The sequence below is a fragment of the Corvus cornix genome, chromosome 4 (assembly GCF_000738735.6).
Source record: "Corvus cornix cornix isolate S_Up_H32 chromosome 4, ASM73873v5, whole genome shotgun sequence".
Taxonomy (NCBI): domain Eukaryota; kingdom Metazoa; phylum Chordata; class Aves; order Passeriformes; family Corvidae; genus Corvus; species Corvus cornix.
The window spans coordinates 48,354,045-48,368,709 of NC_046334.1; the positions used below are offsets into that span (position 1 = coordinate 48,354,045).

General features: G+C 42.1%; 1 protein-coding gene across 1 annotated transcript in view; it reads left to right on the forward strand.

Moving 5' to 3' along the window:
• The first annotated feature begins 1,088 nt into the window (after positions 1-1,088).
• The window catches only part of KCTD8 (potassium channel tetramerization domain containing 8), a 94,148-nt gene continuing 80,571 nt past the window's right edge, over positions 1,089-14,665 (forward strand). Inside the window, exon 1 of the mRNA XM_039551539.1 lies at positions 1,089-1,982. Within this exon, the coding sequence (XP_039407473.1) occupies positions 1,139-1,982 (844 nt within the window). The 5' untranslated portion in view covers positions 1,089-1,138. The remainder of the gene's footprint in view (positions 1,983-14,665) is intronic.

Sequence of the window (14,665 nt, forward strand, 5' to 3'; positions counted from 1 at the left end):
AATATATTCCAGCAGCACAGCCTGCAAATACATGCATCAGAAATCTGGATGCAGGTGAGCTGTGGCTCTCGCTAGAAACAAAAAAATAAAAACTAAAAACTCTACTGCTTAAATAGAGTACAAATTGAGGTGCTTCACAGCCAAGAATCCAGACACTAATGTGCTCCAAATCAGTGTCTGTCATCTGGATCCTAAAGGCAGCTGGCTTTTTTTCTGCTCTGAATCACCCCAATTCCATAGTCAAGATAGAGAACATGTTTAGCTTCTCTGAAAATCAAGATCCCAGTGTGCCCTGCCACTGTAAAGCCTCACAACATCAAATACAGCATTTGTGTCCCACCAGGACCCATTACATTTGTGCCACCAACACAGCTGAACGCTGGTTTCTTCTGTGCCCTCAGTCAAAAGTCCTCTTCACTCATATTAAAGGCATGCTGATAGAAAGAAGATGGGGGAAAATGCTGTCATATGCATCCTGCTGGATGCTACTCTTGGAAGGACGACCATCATTCTAGCACTGCAAGTGTCGACCGGAGCGACAGTGTAAGAGAGGCAGAGGCATTTGGGGGAGGCTGGGAGATTTTCATGGGGGGGAAAAAAATAATTTCAAACCGAAGCCAGTCAGCCAAAGCGAGGGGAGGAGCCGGGCAGGGGCTTGGCTCTTCCCTGGGCCGAGCCTGGCAGCGCGGCAGCGCTTTGCCAAGTGGCAGCCGGCTCCGGCGGCCGCTCGGCCCCGAGGCCAGCGCGGCTGCGGGCCCCGCGCCCCGCCGGGCGGAGCAGGCAGGGCCGGGGGGCGCTCGGGTCGGGTCGCGCCGGGCCGGGCCAGCCCAGAGCCCAGCCCAGCCCAGCCCGTCCCGCCGCCGGGGCAGCGAGGGGACGCCCGGGCCGGGGTCCTGCCGCCCGCTGCCGCGCCGGAGGGCGGCGGAGCAGCGGCTCCGTCCAGGCGCTTCCGGGCGCGCCGGGCGGCGGGGAAGCAGGAGAAGGAGGAGAAGAAGGAGGAGGAGGAGGAGGAGGAGGAGGAGGAGGAGGAGGAGGAGGAGGAGGAGGAGGAGGAGGGAGGGAGGGAGGGAAGGAGGGGTGGAGGGAGGCCGGCTTTTTTAGGAGGGAGACCCTCCTTCGCGGCCGCCCGCTCGCAGCCATGGCTTTGAAGGAGGCGGGCGGCAGCATCCTGCCCATCAGCGATATGGTATCGGGGCCGTCGGGCTCGCCGTTCCCCGAGGTGGTGGAGCTGAATGTGGGGGGCCAGGTGTACGTGACGAGGCACTCCACGCTGCTCAGCGTCCCGGACAGCACGCTGGCCACCATGTTCTCCCCGTGCCGGGGCGGCCCGGCAGCGGCCCGGCAGCTGCCCAGGGACAGCCGGGCTCGCTTCTTCATCGACCGCGACGGCTTCCTCTTCAGGTACGTGCTGGATTACCTGCGGGACAAGCAGCTGGCGCTGCCCGAGCACTTCCCCGAGAAGGAACGGCTCCTGCGGGAGGCCGAGTACTTCCAGCTGGGCGACCTGGTGAAGCTGCTGTCGCCCAAGGTCACCAAGCAGAGCTCGCTCAACGACGAGGGCTGCCAGAGCGACCTGGAGGATAGCAACTCGCAGGGCAGCAGCGACCGGCTTCAGCGGGCGGCGCTGGACAAGCGCTCGGGCTTCCTCACCGTGGGCTACCGCGGCTCCTACACCACGGTGCGGGACAACCAGGCGGACGCCAAGTTCCGCCGCGTCGCCCGCATCATGGTGTGCGGTAGGATCGCCCTGGCCAAGGAGGTCTTCGGAGAGACCCTCAACGAGAGCCGTGACCCCGACCGGCCCCCCGAGAAGTACACCTCCCGCTTTTACCTCAAATTCACCTACCTGGAACAAGCCTTCGACCGGCTCTCCGAGGCGGGCTTCCACATGGTGGCTTGCAACTCCACCGGCACCGCCGCCTTCATCAATCAGTACAGGGATGACAAGATCTGGAGCAGCTACACCGAATACATCTTCTTCAGTAAGTGCTGCCCGCACCCCGGTGTCGTCCCCCTCGTCCCCGTCCCCGGCGGGTGCATGGCGGTGTACCCTTAAGTACAGCCGCAACCCTCAGCCCTTGCTGTCCCAAAGCAACATGTAGCTGGAGAGAGTTGGGGGCTGCCCCCTTTCCTCTCACTCCGCTCTGGCACCGCCATAGGTCAAATTTCATTTTGCGCGTTGTGGGGGAGGGACAGGACTGCCTAAAATGCCCCGTCCGGAGCTCGGCGTGGGAGTATTTCCCCACACACACTCCGTGGGGCAGCCTGGGCTGCTCCCGCCTTTCAGTGCCGAGGGGAGAGCCAGCCCCCATGTGTCGGGGTGTCCCGGGGAAAGTGTCGCTGGTTACGGATCGGGGGGCTACGGTCCCAGGGGGTGTCCCTGCCCCTGGGCGGGCGCGGTGCGCGGTGCGGGGCGGGCGCGGCTCCGGCTCCCTCGCGGAGGGTCGCGGTGCTCCCCGCTAGCGAGGCGGCGCAGAGATCCCCGAGCAAGGAAGGGCTTTAATATTTTATCGCTGCGTTTCCTTCAAGTGAGCGCACTGCGCCTGGGCACGGTCCCCGTGAGGGAAGGGGCAGCGAGGGCACAGCCAACTTCCCAAGGAGCAAGAAAGAGTCTGGCTCCAAGGCAGACGAAAATTGGAAAAGAGAAAATAAACCACTCCGTAGCCAGTACACAGCTCCTAAGCAACTTCACTGGTCGGCTGTGGGTAGCCTTAAAGGTTTCGGGTCACTCGCAGATAGGAAAACCGAGCGATGACGAATGAGTTTCAATCTGGCAAAGTATGTAGTGCTATGTAGGGCACTGGCTGAGCAGCGGGTTCGGGTCATGAAACCGCAGCTGGATGGAGAACACCATCCCCTGGCAGAGATTTGTCTTTGAAAGGCAGAGGCAGCCTTAAACATTACAGATGTGTTTGAGAGTCGAGCGAGCCGCTGGAAGAGAGAGGTGTTCTGTATTCACTTCTTTCTTCTCCTGCCTCTGTGCGGTCTCGAGCTCCCTGAGCAAAGAAGGGATGAACTGGCAGAGCATCTGCCTGCCTCTGTGGTGAGGTGGGAGATACAGCCTCTAACTAACTTCACTAGGAAGGCAGCTCAACAGAAGCAACCTGTTTGCCCAGCAAAACTGAACTTAGGCACAGTATTTAATAGAGGAGGGAAAGATGAATGGTTTTCTACTGGGAGGAGAAATTCATTAGTTTACATTGATGTGTATTGTATAGGTGGTGACTGCCCTTTGCTGAGCAGACTTGAGTACTCAGATCAATCTTTGAAACTGGATTAAAACAGTGTTTGAAGATTCATTGCATAACTTATCACTGGTCATATTTCAATAGGATATGTGGAAACTGAGCTCTAGAGGAGCTTCACATTCTCCTGGATGGAATTCTATCAAGTATTTTACATAATTATGAAACCTTCTTTCTCAGAAAATTTAGCATAATTATTTTCTAAATAGTAAAAATTCCTTATTGAAATAGTATGTACTGTTTGCTTAGAAATAGATTTGAAAGTGCGTAATTTTTTCTGTGCATTTGTGATGCTCATAATGTTTTGGTTATTTTTTTGTGTGTATGTTGTGATGAGGTTGCTGTATAGAACAGTCCTCTAATTCACATCAGTGTTGTAAATTAATCCCCAGTGTAATACCACTGATTTATGTGGAATAATGCCAGGGAGGAACTGGATGTTGTATGTCATGATTTTTGGTTTGGTTTTTAGTCTTCAAGCTTCTGATGTTGTGAAAAGTAAAACAGTTAGTTAATTATTTAAATTGATACAGTTAACTAAAATTTATGGTTTTGCTTAATTTTTTGGGTGAGGTTTTGTTTTGTTTTACTTCTGAATGCAAAACAATGGCTAAGATAAAAGTAGGCTGAAAACATGTTAAGCATATTTTCATTTTGGTTGCTTGTTATGCATTTAGAAACCTTTTCATATAATGACTTTATACATCGTTGTATGATCAGATACATTTCTCTGAAATATAGCAAGATGGAAACAACACTTAAGAAATCACTGAAATGGGAACAGAAACATGTGAAACAGTGCCTGAAGTAAATGCTTTAGTTTTTTTGTTGTCTTTTTTTTAGTCTGACTAGATGTCCAATTGATGGAGACTGTTGATAAAATAACACTTTGTTATAATAATAATTATGATATGCCCTGGATGGATTGTGTGTGTGCTGTTGCCTTGCCTGACAGCTGCACAAGAATCCAGCAAAGGGAGAGCAAACCTTCAAAGCCTTAATGCTCTGCACCAGGAGTGGGAAGAGGGATCAGGGCTGGTGGTTGTAGGCTCTCCAACAGCATTAGCAAGGGCCGTGTTCCTTCCTTGCTCACAAGCAGAGCTTAATACACAAAGAAAAGAGCAGTTGCTTTTCAATTTATTCCTTGCCAAATGTCCCATGAACCCCAAAAAGGAAGCAGTTTTAGATGGGAAGTTGCTGATTTCAAGAGCTCATGTCCAACCCAGCACTGTGTCTTACAGGCAAAAAAATATCAAGACAAAAGACTTTAGGGAGCCTATTCCAGTTTTGGACAGTGCCTGAGACTTAATTTGGTGCTGGCAAAGAAGAAACCTAGTTTTATATCCCACTGGAAAAAACTATACCTGCATTTGCATTTGTTATTCACAGCATGAGCATCTGCAACCAACAGCAACTGTATTAAAATCCATAGCAGTCACATAAACTTCTTTTTCACCGTTTCTCCTGAGGACTGTGGACAATTCTGTTTCCTAGTAATGGTAGATAGGAAAATGATTGGAAACATACATGAGGATATATTCATTCTGTCCATTTTCTTAGATCATAAGTAGTTGAATGAGTTTCTCCCCAGGACCTACTAAAGAAAGACAAAGGTTAATCTGTGGCTTGTGAAATATATTTCAGGTCTGTTTCTAGAATCTTTCAAAATCTGGTAGGTTTTTTGAGTTGAAATGATTATCACTTTTCTAACAAATTGTAAATTACTTTATATTCTTAAACATTCTGGAAGATCAAATTCACCTGGAATATTGCATACGTATTTAACTCATTTATGAGCTGCTTAATATCTAGGGATGGATGAGTTGTTGCAGACTAATTCTGATTGGAGAACCAGAGGTTGTTTGAAACTGCTTACCAGGAAATAATGCTTCAGCCTTTGGCAACGTGTCATGACAAATACAAAACCAGACTTTCCTTCTTAGTATGTATACATCCTATAAAAGAAATATTAAGTTCTCTGCCCCCAGTAGGGCTATTGAGCTATCATGTATGCAATGACAGATTAATTTGTCTACACAGTTAGTACATGGCCAGAATTTAGCCTGTACCTTGCACTGGTGGCTTAGTCCTGAAAAGTGCTCATAGACTTGTTACACATGTCCATTAAAAATCCTGTCTCTGTCTCTTAATGGTCAGTTAAAGGAGTAAACTTCTATGTGGTAGTGAAAAGGCTCTATCAGAGAGTACCACAAACTTTTTTCTTTTTGTTTTTGTTTTTGGTTTTTTTTTTTTGGCTCCATGCTATTAACACTCTCACCTTAGTACACGAGGATGACTTGGTTAGTGTAACATGAAATGCATTTGCAATTTGGGAAGGATGCTCAAACTCCTCTGCTGCTTAGTTTCTCACTGCCATAGAGGATTAATTAATTACCTGTTGATATGCAATAGGTTATGGCCTTCACAAAAGTTCCTTTTAACTGGAGACAGGAGACCTTGCTTCTTCCTGTGGCTGCAAGCACTGTAACATGTCTTCTGTTAGCTGACATCTTGGAGAGAAAAGGGTGAAATTTACATGTTTAATGTTTTTTGGGGGATTTTTTTTTTGGTGGTTCATGGTATCTCTCAGTACTGTTGTGTAATGCAAGACTGCCTGTGCATGCTATCACTAGTTTTTTTCTTCTGTAGAATCTAATTGGTCCTAATGGATTTTACATTTAACATCTGCTATGCAATGTGACTTAGGGGTGTTGAGAGTATTGTGCTCAACTGAAAGCTTACTGTGCTGAACTGACATCTTTATTATAAGAAGAATACAGTAATATTTCCTGAAAACTTGACGTGCTTTCTTATGTTGACACTCCTGTTTCACCTATGACAGTTTCTGTTTTCCTTTTCTCTTGTTTTTGTTTTGTCACAGGTGACATTAGCATGGATTTATGGTGCTTATTTTCCACTTGAAATCACAGCACTCTGAGATTACATTGGGTGCTGTGGAAATTGTCATAATCAAGTGATAATAATTTTGTAATCAGATGGGGAATAAGCAGTTGGAAGCAATGAAGTTTTAGGAGACAATGTGGTATTTTGACAAAACAAAACCCCAAACTCAAACAAAATGAGACCAGTAACCCCCCCAAAAAACCCCACCCAACAACAACAATGAAACCTAACCAACATTGTTTGTGTCACTGCATGTAAAATACTTTGAGGTGTTAGTTGCTCTGTAAGTGCCAAATCCAGTTCAGTATCCTACTGGGATAGTGAGGGGTTGGGGGGTCAGCAGATAACCCTAATCTGCTCTTTCGAGGGTAGAGTGGTGTGAGAGCCATCCTGCAAGTGGTTACTGTGACCGTGTCAAGCTGTTCTCCATGAATGGCTGCATCTTTTGTGGAGTTTTTAATATGTGGAGTGTATTTGTGCTATATTTTTTAATCTGGATTAAATATATGTAAGACATTGAGGAGAAAAAGGAGACCAAGATAAAAAAGAGAAGGGTATTACTTCTCCATGACACATGGACATAAATTTGGACAATTTACTTTGAACCTGAACTAGTGCCTCAAAGAGTACAGGTGGGGCAGGATGATGTGAAGGATTAAATCAGTATCACAAGCACTGTGTAGAAAAGCTTCAGACTTCTAACAGTATCACGATCTAGAAATGTTGTTTCTGACAGGACTATTGAGCAAAGCCCTTTAAAGAGATATTTTGTTGGCAGTCCTTTGGCTTTGGAAAACTGATGCAGAACTTTAGGATATTCTTTCTTATGATTCCAGCTCAACTCTTAATGCAGCTTAAAAATAAATAAATAATAGACTGATCCTTATCTTGTCATTCTTCCAAAATATATGTTCCTGAATGCAAAGGGACGAACCAAAGTGTGCAGTCATAATTACTAATATGAGACTATTATTCTTATGCTGCCACTTGATATAACATGTGATAATCTAGTCTATTGAAACTGGTATTCTGATGTTAGTCATCATTTCAACCAATAGACTTTATTTCAGGATTATTTTAAAATATGAGATTAAAAAGAACTTTGAAAAAATTTGACTTTTTAATAAATAATGAAAATAACCTGCATTCCTCTAAAAATGGTATTAAGACACTGCTGCAGTGAAAAACTATGCCAGGAACCTCTTGATTTTTTTACACTTCAATCAAAATAAGCATAACTCAATACAATGATTTGTGATCACATTCTATTAATTGTCTCCAGTTTCTGGTCTTACTACAGTAAAATCATATTTTTAAGTATTGTGGAGCCTTTTTAATATTTAGAGCTGAGTGTTAAAAATTTTGTGTGGGATTTTAAAAATATAATCAGAGATTAACCAAGAAAATCAAGTATCCTGGATATTATATACTAGGATCAATGCCAGATAAGGAATAAGAATTGATGGAAGCAGCTCTTATTTCTGATGTCAGGAAATGGAAACACATTGGTTTTGATACTATCCCAGATTGGTACTTCTTGTGGATTACTTGGGGAAAAAAGTGACAGTGTTAGAAAAGCTGACTTTGCTGGAACTGTAGTATTTTGCAGGAAAACCGCTCCTTGGTGTCAGATCATTTCATAGATTTTCAAGGATTTATGACAGTAGTTGCAGGGAAATGTTTATTTTTCCACAGTAAGATGAGCAAATCATATTTTATTTTTTCTTTAGTGTCAACATGAAATTCTAGTTATCCACTGTTCAAGCACAGAAGTTATGCATACAAAAGCTTTCCTTTGAATATTGTTCCAGGCAGATGATTTAAAATTAAAATATTACTGCTAATAAAATATATTTTGCAATATGTTTGCTCTCTCACTATGATATGGCTGGTATTTCACTATGGCTGGTCTTCTCCTTTGTTGCAAATACCACATTCATTATACTCTGGTGAGAATTTGTGTGGCAAACAAAAATTCACAAAGATTTGCACCAAGAGGGAGTTTATTGATTGTCACATTATCCCATTTCCTGCCATAGTTCCACATTTTAACACAGGTCTCCAGAAAAAACTCCTCAGGCAGTTCTCTTGGAGGTCAAAAGCAAGATTCTGTGGGTGCGAGGAGAGAAGAGGCACAGGAGAGGCTCTTCCTGGTCCACCTGAACACCAGCATGGCCTGGACAACGCGGCCAGAAGCAATCAGTCATCTTCTGGTGTGTTCCCAGTTTAAGGGCAAGCTCTGAATACCCAGATGGGTCGAGAAGGAAAGTGCACGGGGTGGTGTGCATCCATCTCGCCCCGCTGGGGTCCTGAGCAGCTCGAGGCTGCTGTGGTGCTTAGTGGAGCTTGCAGCCAGCTCAGCATTGCCCTACATTGTCTCAGCAACTCGGCAGATCCTGAGTGTCACACACTGCAGGAGAGGCGAACGGCGCAGCTCTGCTCTGCATTTGCTCTCAGATTTTTCTTCAGATTTTCTGTCTCCAGTTTTGGAGTACTTTACTGCTAGAGTCATGTAAGAAGTCTGTAACAGAGTTAAGCTGGCCAGGGTCATGTTTGCACGGCTTTTTCACACTCCAGACTGGTTATTTGGTTGGTGGTTATTTGACTATGATTGAAGAAAGTTGGAGGCACAATACCAGCTAAGATCCTAACCCAACAAACTGATGTTATTTTCATATCTAAGGATGATTTTCTTTCATTTCTCCTTACAAGACCTTTATTTCTTAAAGCATGTGGAGTAGTAATGCCAGTCAAATCATAGCTCTTTTATAAACTGAGCCACTGGAAGTCCAGTGGAAAATTCTTAAAAAAAATTACTAGGCAAATTTCATTTTGCTTTAGCAAATCAAATGCTTCATGATGGATTTCCTGGGGAGGTTGTTCACTCCAGCTTGATCAAACTGCATGTTCTTTTTCAGAAGAAGTAATTTATACTCTACTTAAAACTCATATTGAATAAACGTTAGGAGAAAAAAGTGCTATGTGTAAAATATTATCAGCAGAGATGAAGTACTTTCATTTAAAATCAAATGTATTATTTTTATTTTTTATTTTTAAGCCAATAATGGCCATTGCAAATTTAGCTTTTACCTCACATAAATTCAAGAATATTCAGTGAATTAATTCCTTTTTCTTTTTTTTTCTTTGACCTAAATGGGACTAATCATGTATATAAGGACTAACAGTGTGTGAAACTCAGAATCAAGTTCCATTCAAAATTGCAACTTCAGTGGGACTGAAGCAACAAATAGTCTTGTGCTAGTCCCTCACATAAAAGTGAAATTCAAACTACATGAATAGTAGTCACCAAACACTTATTTGGTTTCATAACTGTTTTTAATACACAAAATCCTGTCAAGAGTTAAGCAGTGATGAGTTGTAATTTTTATGGCAACTTTAGAAACTAATGCCATCTATTTTGGTTGCATTTTATCAGATTGTAGTAGCTAAACTTGTCATGTTTGTTACATTTTGACAGTGTAGCTTCAGAAGACATACTTAAATTAAAGAGTGCATCTTGCTGCAAGGTGCAACGCCATTCATATCATCACATCTCTAAATATTTTGGGAACTTCACCAGTAAAAACCACAGTGGTGTTAATGAGCTTCACGTTTCTAGCAACAAGCATTGAATACAATGCTTTAAAAACTTTTGTTCAAATATTATTTCTTTGTGAAATTACTTATATCTTGTCTTTCCCAGAGTTGCACAAAAGAGGAGATATGGCTTCAAAGATATGGTACACAGTGTTTGCCCATTCTTTGTGCTATGAGGTCTGCCTGGCCTTAAGCAGTGTGAAGACTGCTCTCAGTTACCACTGGTGCAATGATTCCTTCATCAATATCTTGCAGCTGAGAGTAGCTAGGTCAAAATGTAGTTGTGCCCTTTCTCATTGTTCCCAATATGCCGGAACCCTGTAGCAGAGGCTCTGAGCAAAAGAGGTACAGAGACAGGAGCTGCTGCCTCTGGGGACTGCCACCGCCTCTGGGTTGGCTTTGTACTGCTCCAGTCACATACCCTGTACCTGACCTGTTTGCTGTCCCAATGACATGCACTTAGCAAATAAAGAAAACTAGAACAGCTTGTAGAATAAAAAATAATAGTACCTTCTTTTGAAGGGAATGGTACAACACTTTTTTAAAAAAATGCTGTGAATAACTCAGTCCAGAGGCAACAATTCAATTACAAGTGCAACTACATGTGGCAACCAGTGCACTGAAATAGGTATTCTGTGCACCTCTTCAGGGGTAGAAGGTGTGGGCTGGGAAACTGAGGGGAAAAATCAACATCATCATTGACTTTTACAAATGAAAGTAAATATTCCAAGTTTTCCCCTAGCATACATTCAGTTGTATTGTATTTAATATTTGCAGAGATGTTCTCTTTACATTAGCAGAAAGATATTATTCAGAAACTAAATCAGTCAGTATATTTTATTTTTTAGATAAGCAAACAACAATAACCTTCAGATGCATTTGTATCTTTTCTCTTTCATCCTTGCTGGGTTTTACTCTTTAGTATTAACAAATATTCCCAAAGAGAGAAGTGTTAGTGCTCAGGGACTCCTGTCACATTTTGTTGTAAACATTCTCCTGCAACTTAAGTTAATAGTGAAATTGTTCTATATTTTATTGAGTGTAGATGTATAGAGGTTCTTTTAAGGATTACAACTCTGTCACTGTATTCCACAGAAGTTATTAAAAGTGTACTATCATTCCAAAAGCTTTGTATCAGTGAATATTTTATATATGTCACAGGGATCTGTGAAACTCATTTTATTTAATGATAGGAGCAAAAAGGCCCAGAATTGCATATATTCATGATTACACAAATAATTTTTCTGCAAAAGGGTTACCTTCATAACCTCTTACTAACAGTTTAATTAAATTAGATTCCCCCTCTTTTGTTACTCAAATCATCTTTAAAACCACCATACCTGCAAAACTATGACAGCAATGACAAATGTTCATTTTGTGTATACAGAAGTGTTATTCTTTAACACTCTCGTTCTTATTCCAAGCTTTTTCATTCTCATTGAAACTCATGAATACAAAATAATATGAAAATCAACTACAGAAGGGCTGGAAGGCAGATAAAATATATCAGTAAAATTGAGTGCCAACAATTTAATCAGTGTAATGTGTAGATAATACAGTAGAGAAAGATTAAAACTAAACAACACTTTTTGCTAGTTTTTCTTAGTAAACACATTTTCTTTCCCTTTCTTCTCACAGTCACCCTTTTATAGGCAGTCACTTCTCAGTATTGTCCTTTTCAGACAGCTGTTACTATTTCTGTTGTTAATGCCTGCTGTGGCTTTTGAGCAGATCTGAAACAAAGCAGAGGCATGGCTACTCTTGCCTTTCCATCTATTTTTGTCTCTTTCTAGTGTTTGGTAATAAAAATATCACTCATTCTGTCCTTCTAAAAATACCATTACACAGCTTTATAGAAGTGTGATCAATATTGCTGAAGCCACATGGACTTCAGGGAGAAAAAAGCAAGAACAAAATAATTTAGCTATTTATGATGCAAGATAGAATGTGACTGTTGTTAAAGCAAGGTTGTTTTTGTCCTCTTTTGATTTCAGAATTTTGGCATCAAATCCCACACCTGCCTTTCTGCCTGATTTACCCATTTGAAGTACCCCTTCTTTGGAGCAGGAATTTTCAGAATCTGTATGTGTAGTTAAGCCTTATCATATTTAAAGAGTGAAACAAAACTCTTTAAGGAATGGAGCTAAGACCACTGTAATTAGCAATCCTGCTTGGAATTTTTACTTTCCCAGGACCCACAGACTTTAATTTTCTCTGTTACCAATCCCTCAGAAAGCTGTGCTTGTTCCCCTATCTTAATGTTGTCATAGCTTGCAAACATAAATTTCTCATCTTCACACTGTCAATTTGTTTCTGGGGATGCAGGAAATGAATATAACCTCTCCAAATCTTATAGACAGAGCTAGACACAGTCTCTGTGGTTTTGTACCCCACAAAACATATGGAGTAGCAGATAATGATATCCTTTGGCTTCAAAATAACCCTGTAATTCTTTAGGATAGAAGGGACGAACTTTTCAGAAATGCTTATTTAGATATTCGAAGATTATTGGAATTTTTGAAGTTTTACCTCATAACCTGCTAAGTTTATGTCTTCATATGACTTTTAGCTGTCTAGTATTTCAGCCTCTAGTCATAACAACACTCACATTTTTATTCCTCTACTTTCAGTATTTATTTTTCCACCTGTAGCTGAAGTAGTTTGGTGTCTAAATTGGTGGAATTATGCCCCTAAGTAATTGCATCTGTGATCACATTTGATTACAGGAAGCAGAATGTGCTTGTGGCAGAGGAGATTAGGTTAAATGCTGTCTGTCTAATCAGATCCCCAGTGACTGTCTTCTGGCAGCATTTCCTTCCTAAATCCCATTTCTAGGGATGCCATGAATAAAAGCTGCATGGCCTGTGCAAGTCCATATCTTCAGAAGATGGGTTTGCTTTTCTGATTTGAGGGGTCTGACATGGACTTAGGAGCAAGGCTGAACACTGGTCACCCTTGCCAAAAGCATGTGTGGGGCTCATGGTGCTTTTGGGTGGGCTTGGCAAGGTGGGTGTAAGGCCATGGGGAACTGGAAAGTGTCTGTGCCTAGGCGTTTGCCATCCCAAGTGGGACATCTGGAATGGCTTCTGGGCGGGTTGGGGAAACCCAGTGGGTCTGTCAAGGCTCATGCAGCCCTGGGGGTGTCCCTGGGGGCCATGTCTGCACTCTGTGAATACCAGCAAATAAGCCAAGAGCTGCATCCTCCAAGGACCTCTGGCCAGGCACCATAATCACAGGTCTGCTTCAGTGCCAGAGCAGTGAGTCGGGGTGGGGTATTAACACAATTTCAAAAACTTGTTATAGTGGAAAACACACAAGAAATAACTCATTGAGTTATTTTTATGCAGGAAAACCAAAGGGTTCTTGGTCAAAGGCACCAGTAAGACCAGTGTTGCATCTAACTAATATTTATGCAGTGGTATGGCACACTGTTTCTGTTCCTGCAACCATGCTGCTGAAGCAGCTTAAATCCTATAGTAACCTCAAACTTAATATAGTTAATCTAAATATTCTTTATTTGTCTGCAAACTATGGAAGGACAAAAGCAGCTGTTATAAGAAATTGATAACCTGGGATAAAAAAAAAATGGAAAAAATTATTTGCTTTTTAGACTATGGCAAAATGTTTCATTTATAATTAATATTAATGATGTATGCAAGACTTAAAGGTATGAAGGAACCTGGGGTGGTTGCTTAGCTGCATTTTCTGAACACAGTAAAAATATTCTGAACTTTGAGAAGATATCCTTTGTTTTTTGAAGATATTTTAATACATGATTTTGGAATCAGGATTATCCTTTGTCATCATAGTGAGATTACTAGCAAAAATAGTTAACCTTTTTAATGAACCATATAATGAATCACATTTGAGAATAATATGAGACTAAAATGACCTCCAAATCAATGCTTTCAATCTTGAATGTATTTTCAGAAAATCCAGTCAAGTTCACTGAAAATTTCCATCTGCACTTTGAGAACTAGGCAAGCAGCAGGGATAGACAAATTTGAATTTAGACTGCTGGTTTGGAAAATTTAGTTTTTCTTATCACCTCTGTGACTGGCAATAAACCTCACTTATTTCTTTCCTTCCTTATCCTGTGGTTATAGCGTAGGTATAGCAATCCAGAAATTGACATTTACCGAAGTTCACCTTGATTTCTAGCAATGGTTAGCTCTCATTCATTAATTAGCTTAATTAAGTCAGTTTGTAACAGTGAAAGCAATACTAGTAAAAGCTATTTACTCTATTATCAAGCAGTCATATAGCACGAGTGTTGCAAATTACGAGATAATTCCTGCTGGTCCAGAGCATGTTGCCATAATTTCTCTACAAAAAGGTATATGGTTTTAGACTGTGGATCAGGAAATTAAGAGTGTTAAATGTCACATGTGGTAGGCACATAACACTCAGCTTTCAAGCTTCTTAATAGACTTAAAAGTTCCTTGATAAATGGCAAAACATTTCCTCCATCATGGCAGTCAGGTGTTGGAACAGGCTGTGCAGTGATGCTGTGCATGTTGCATCCTTTGAGGCTTTCAGGACTTGTCTGGATCAAGCCCTGCTAAGTGTGGGTGCTTAAGTGACCGTGCTTTTGAGCAGGGGGTTGGACTACTCCTAAGTTATCCCGTGGTTCTCTTCTCTGATGTGATTTACATTGGCATTGGCTATTTGAAAACACTTCTCAGGAAAGGAGAAGTGAACTGCAGCAGGTCAATTAAGTAGATGCTAGAAAGCTATAAATTCTGATTATTCTCAAAGTCAAAAACTTCAAAGCTTTAGCTTTATGTTGTCTTTTCACTTACATCTGTGTGTCCTATCAGAATGGAAACAATTGCTTCAGGATAAAGTTTCTTATAGGATCTTCTGGCCCAAATTCAAAACCACAGAATGTTAATTAGGCCACAGTTAAGAAAGTACCT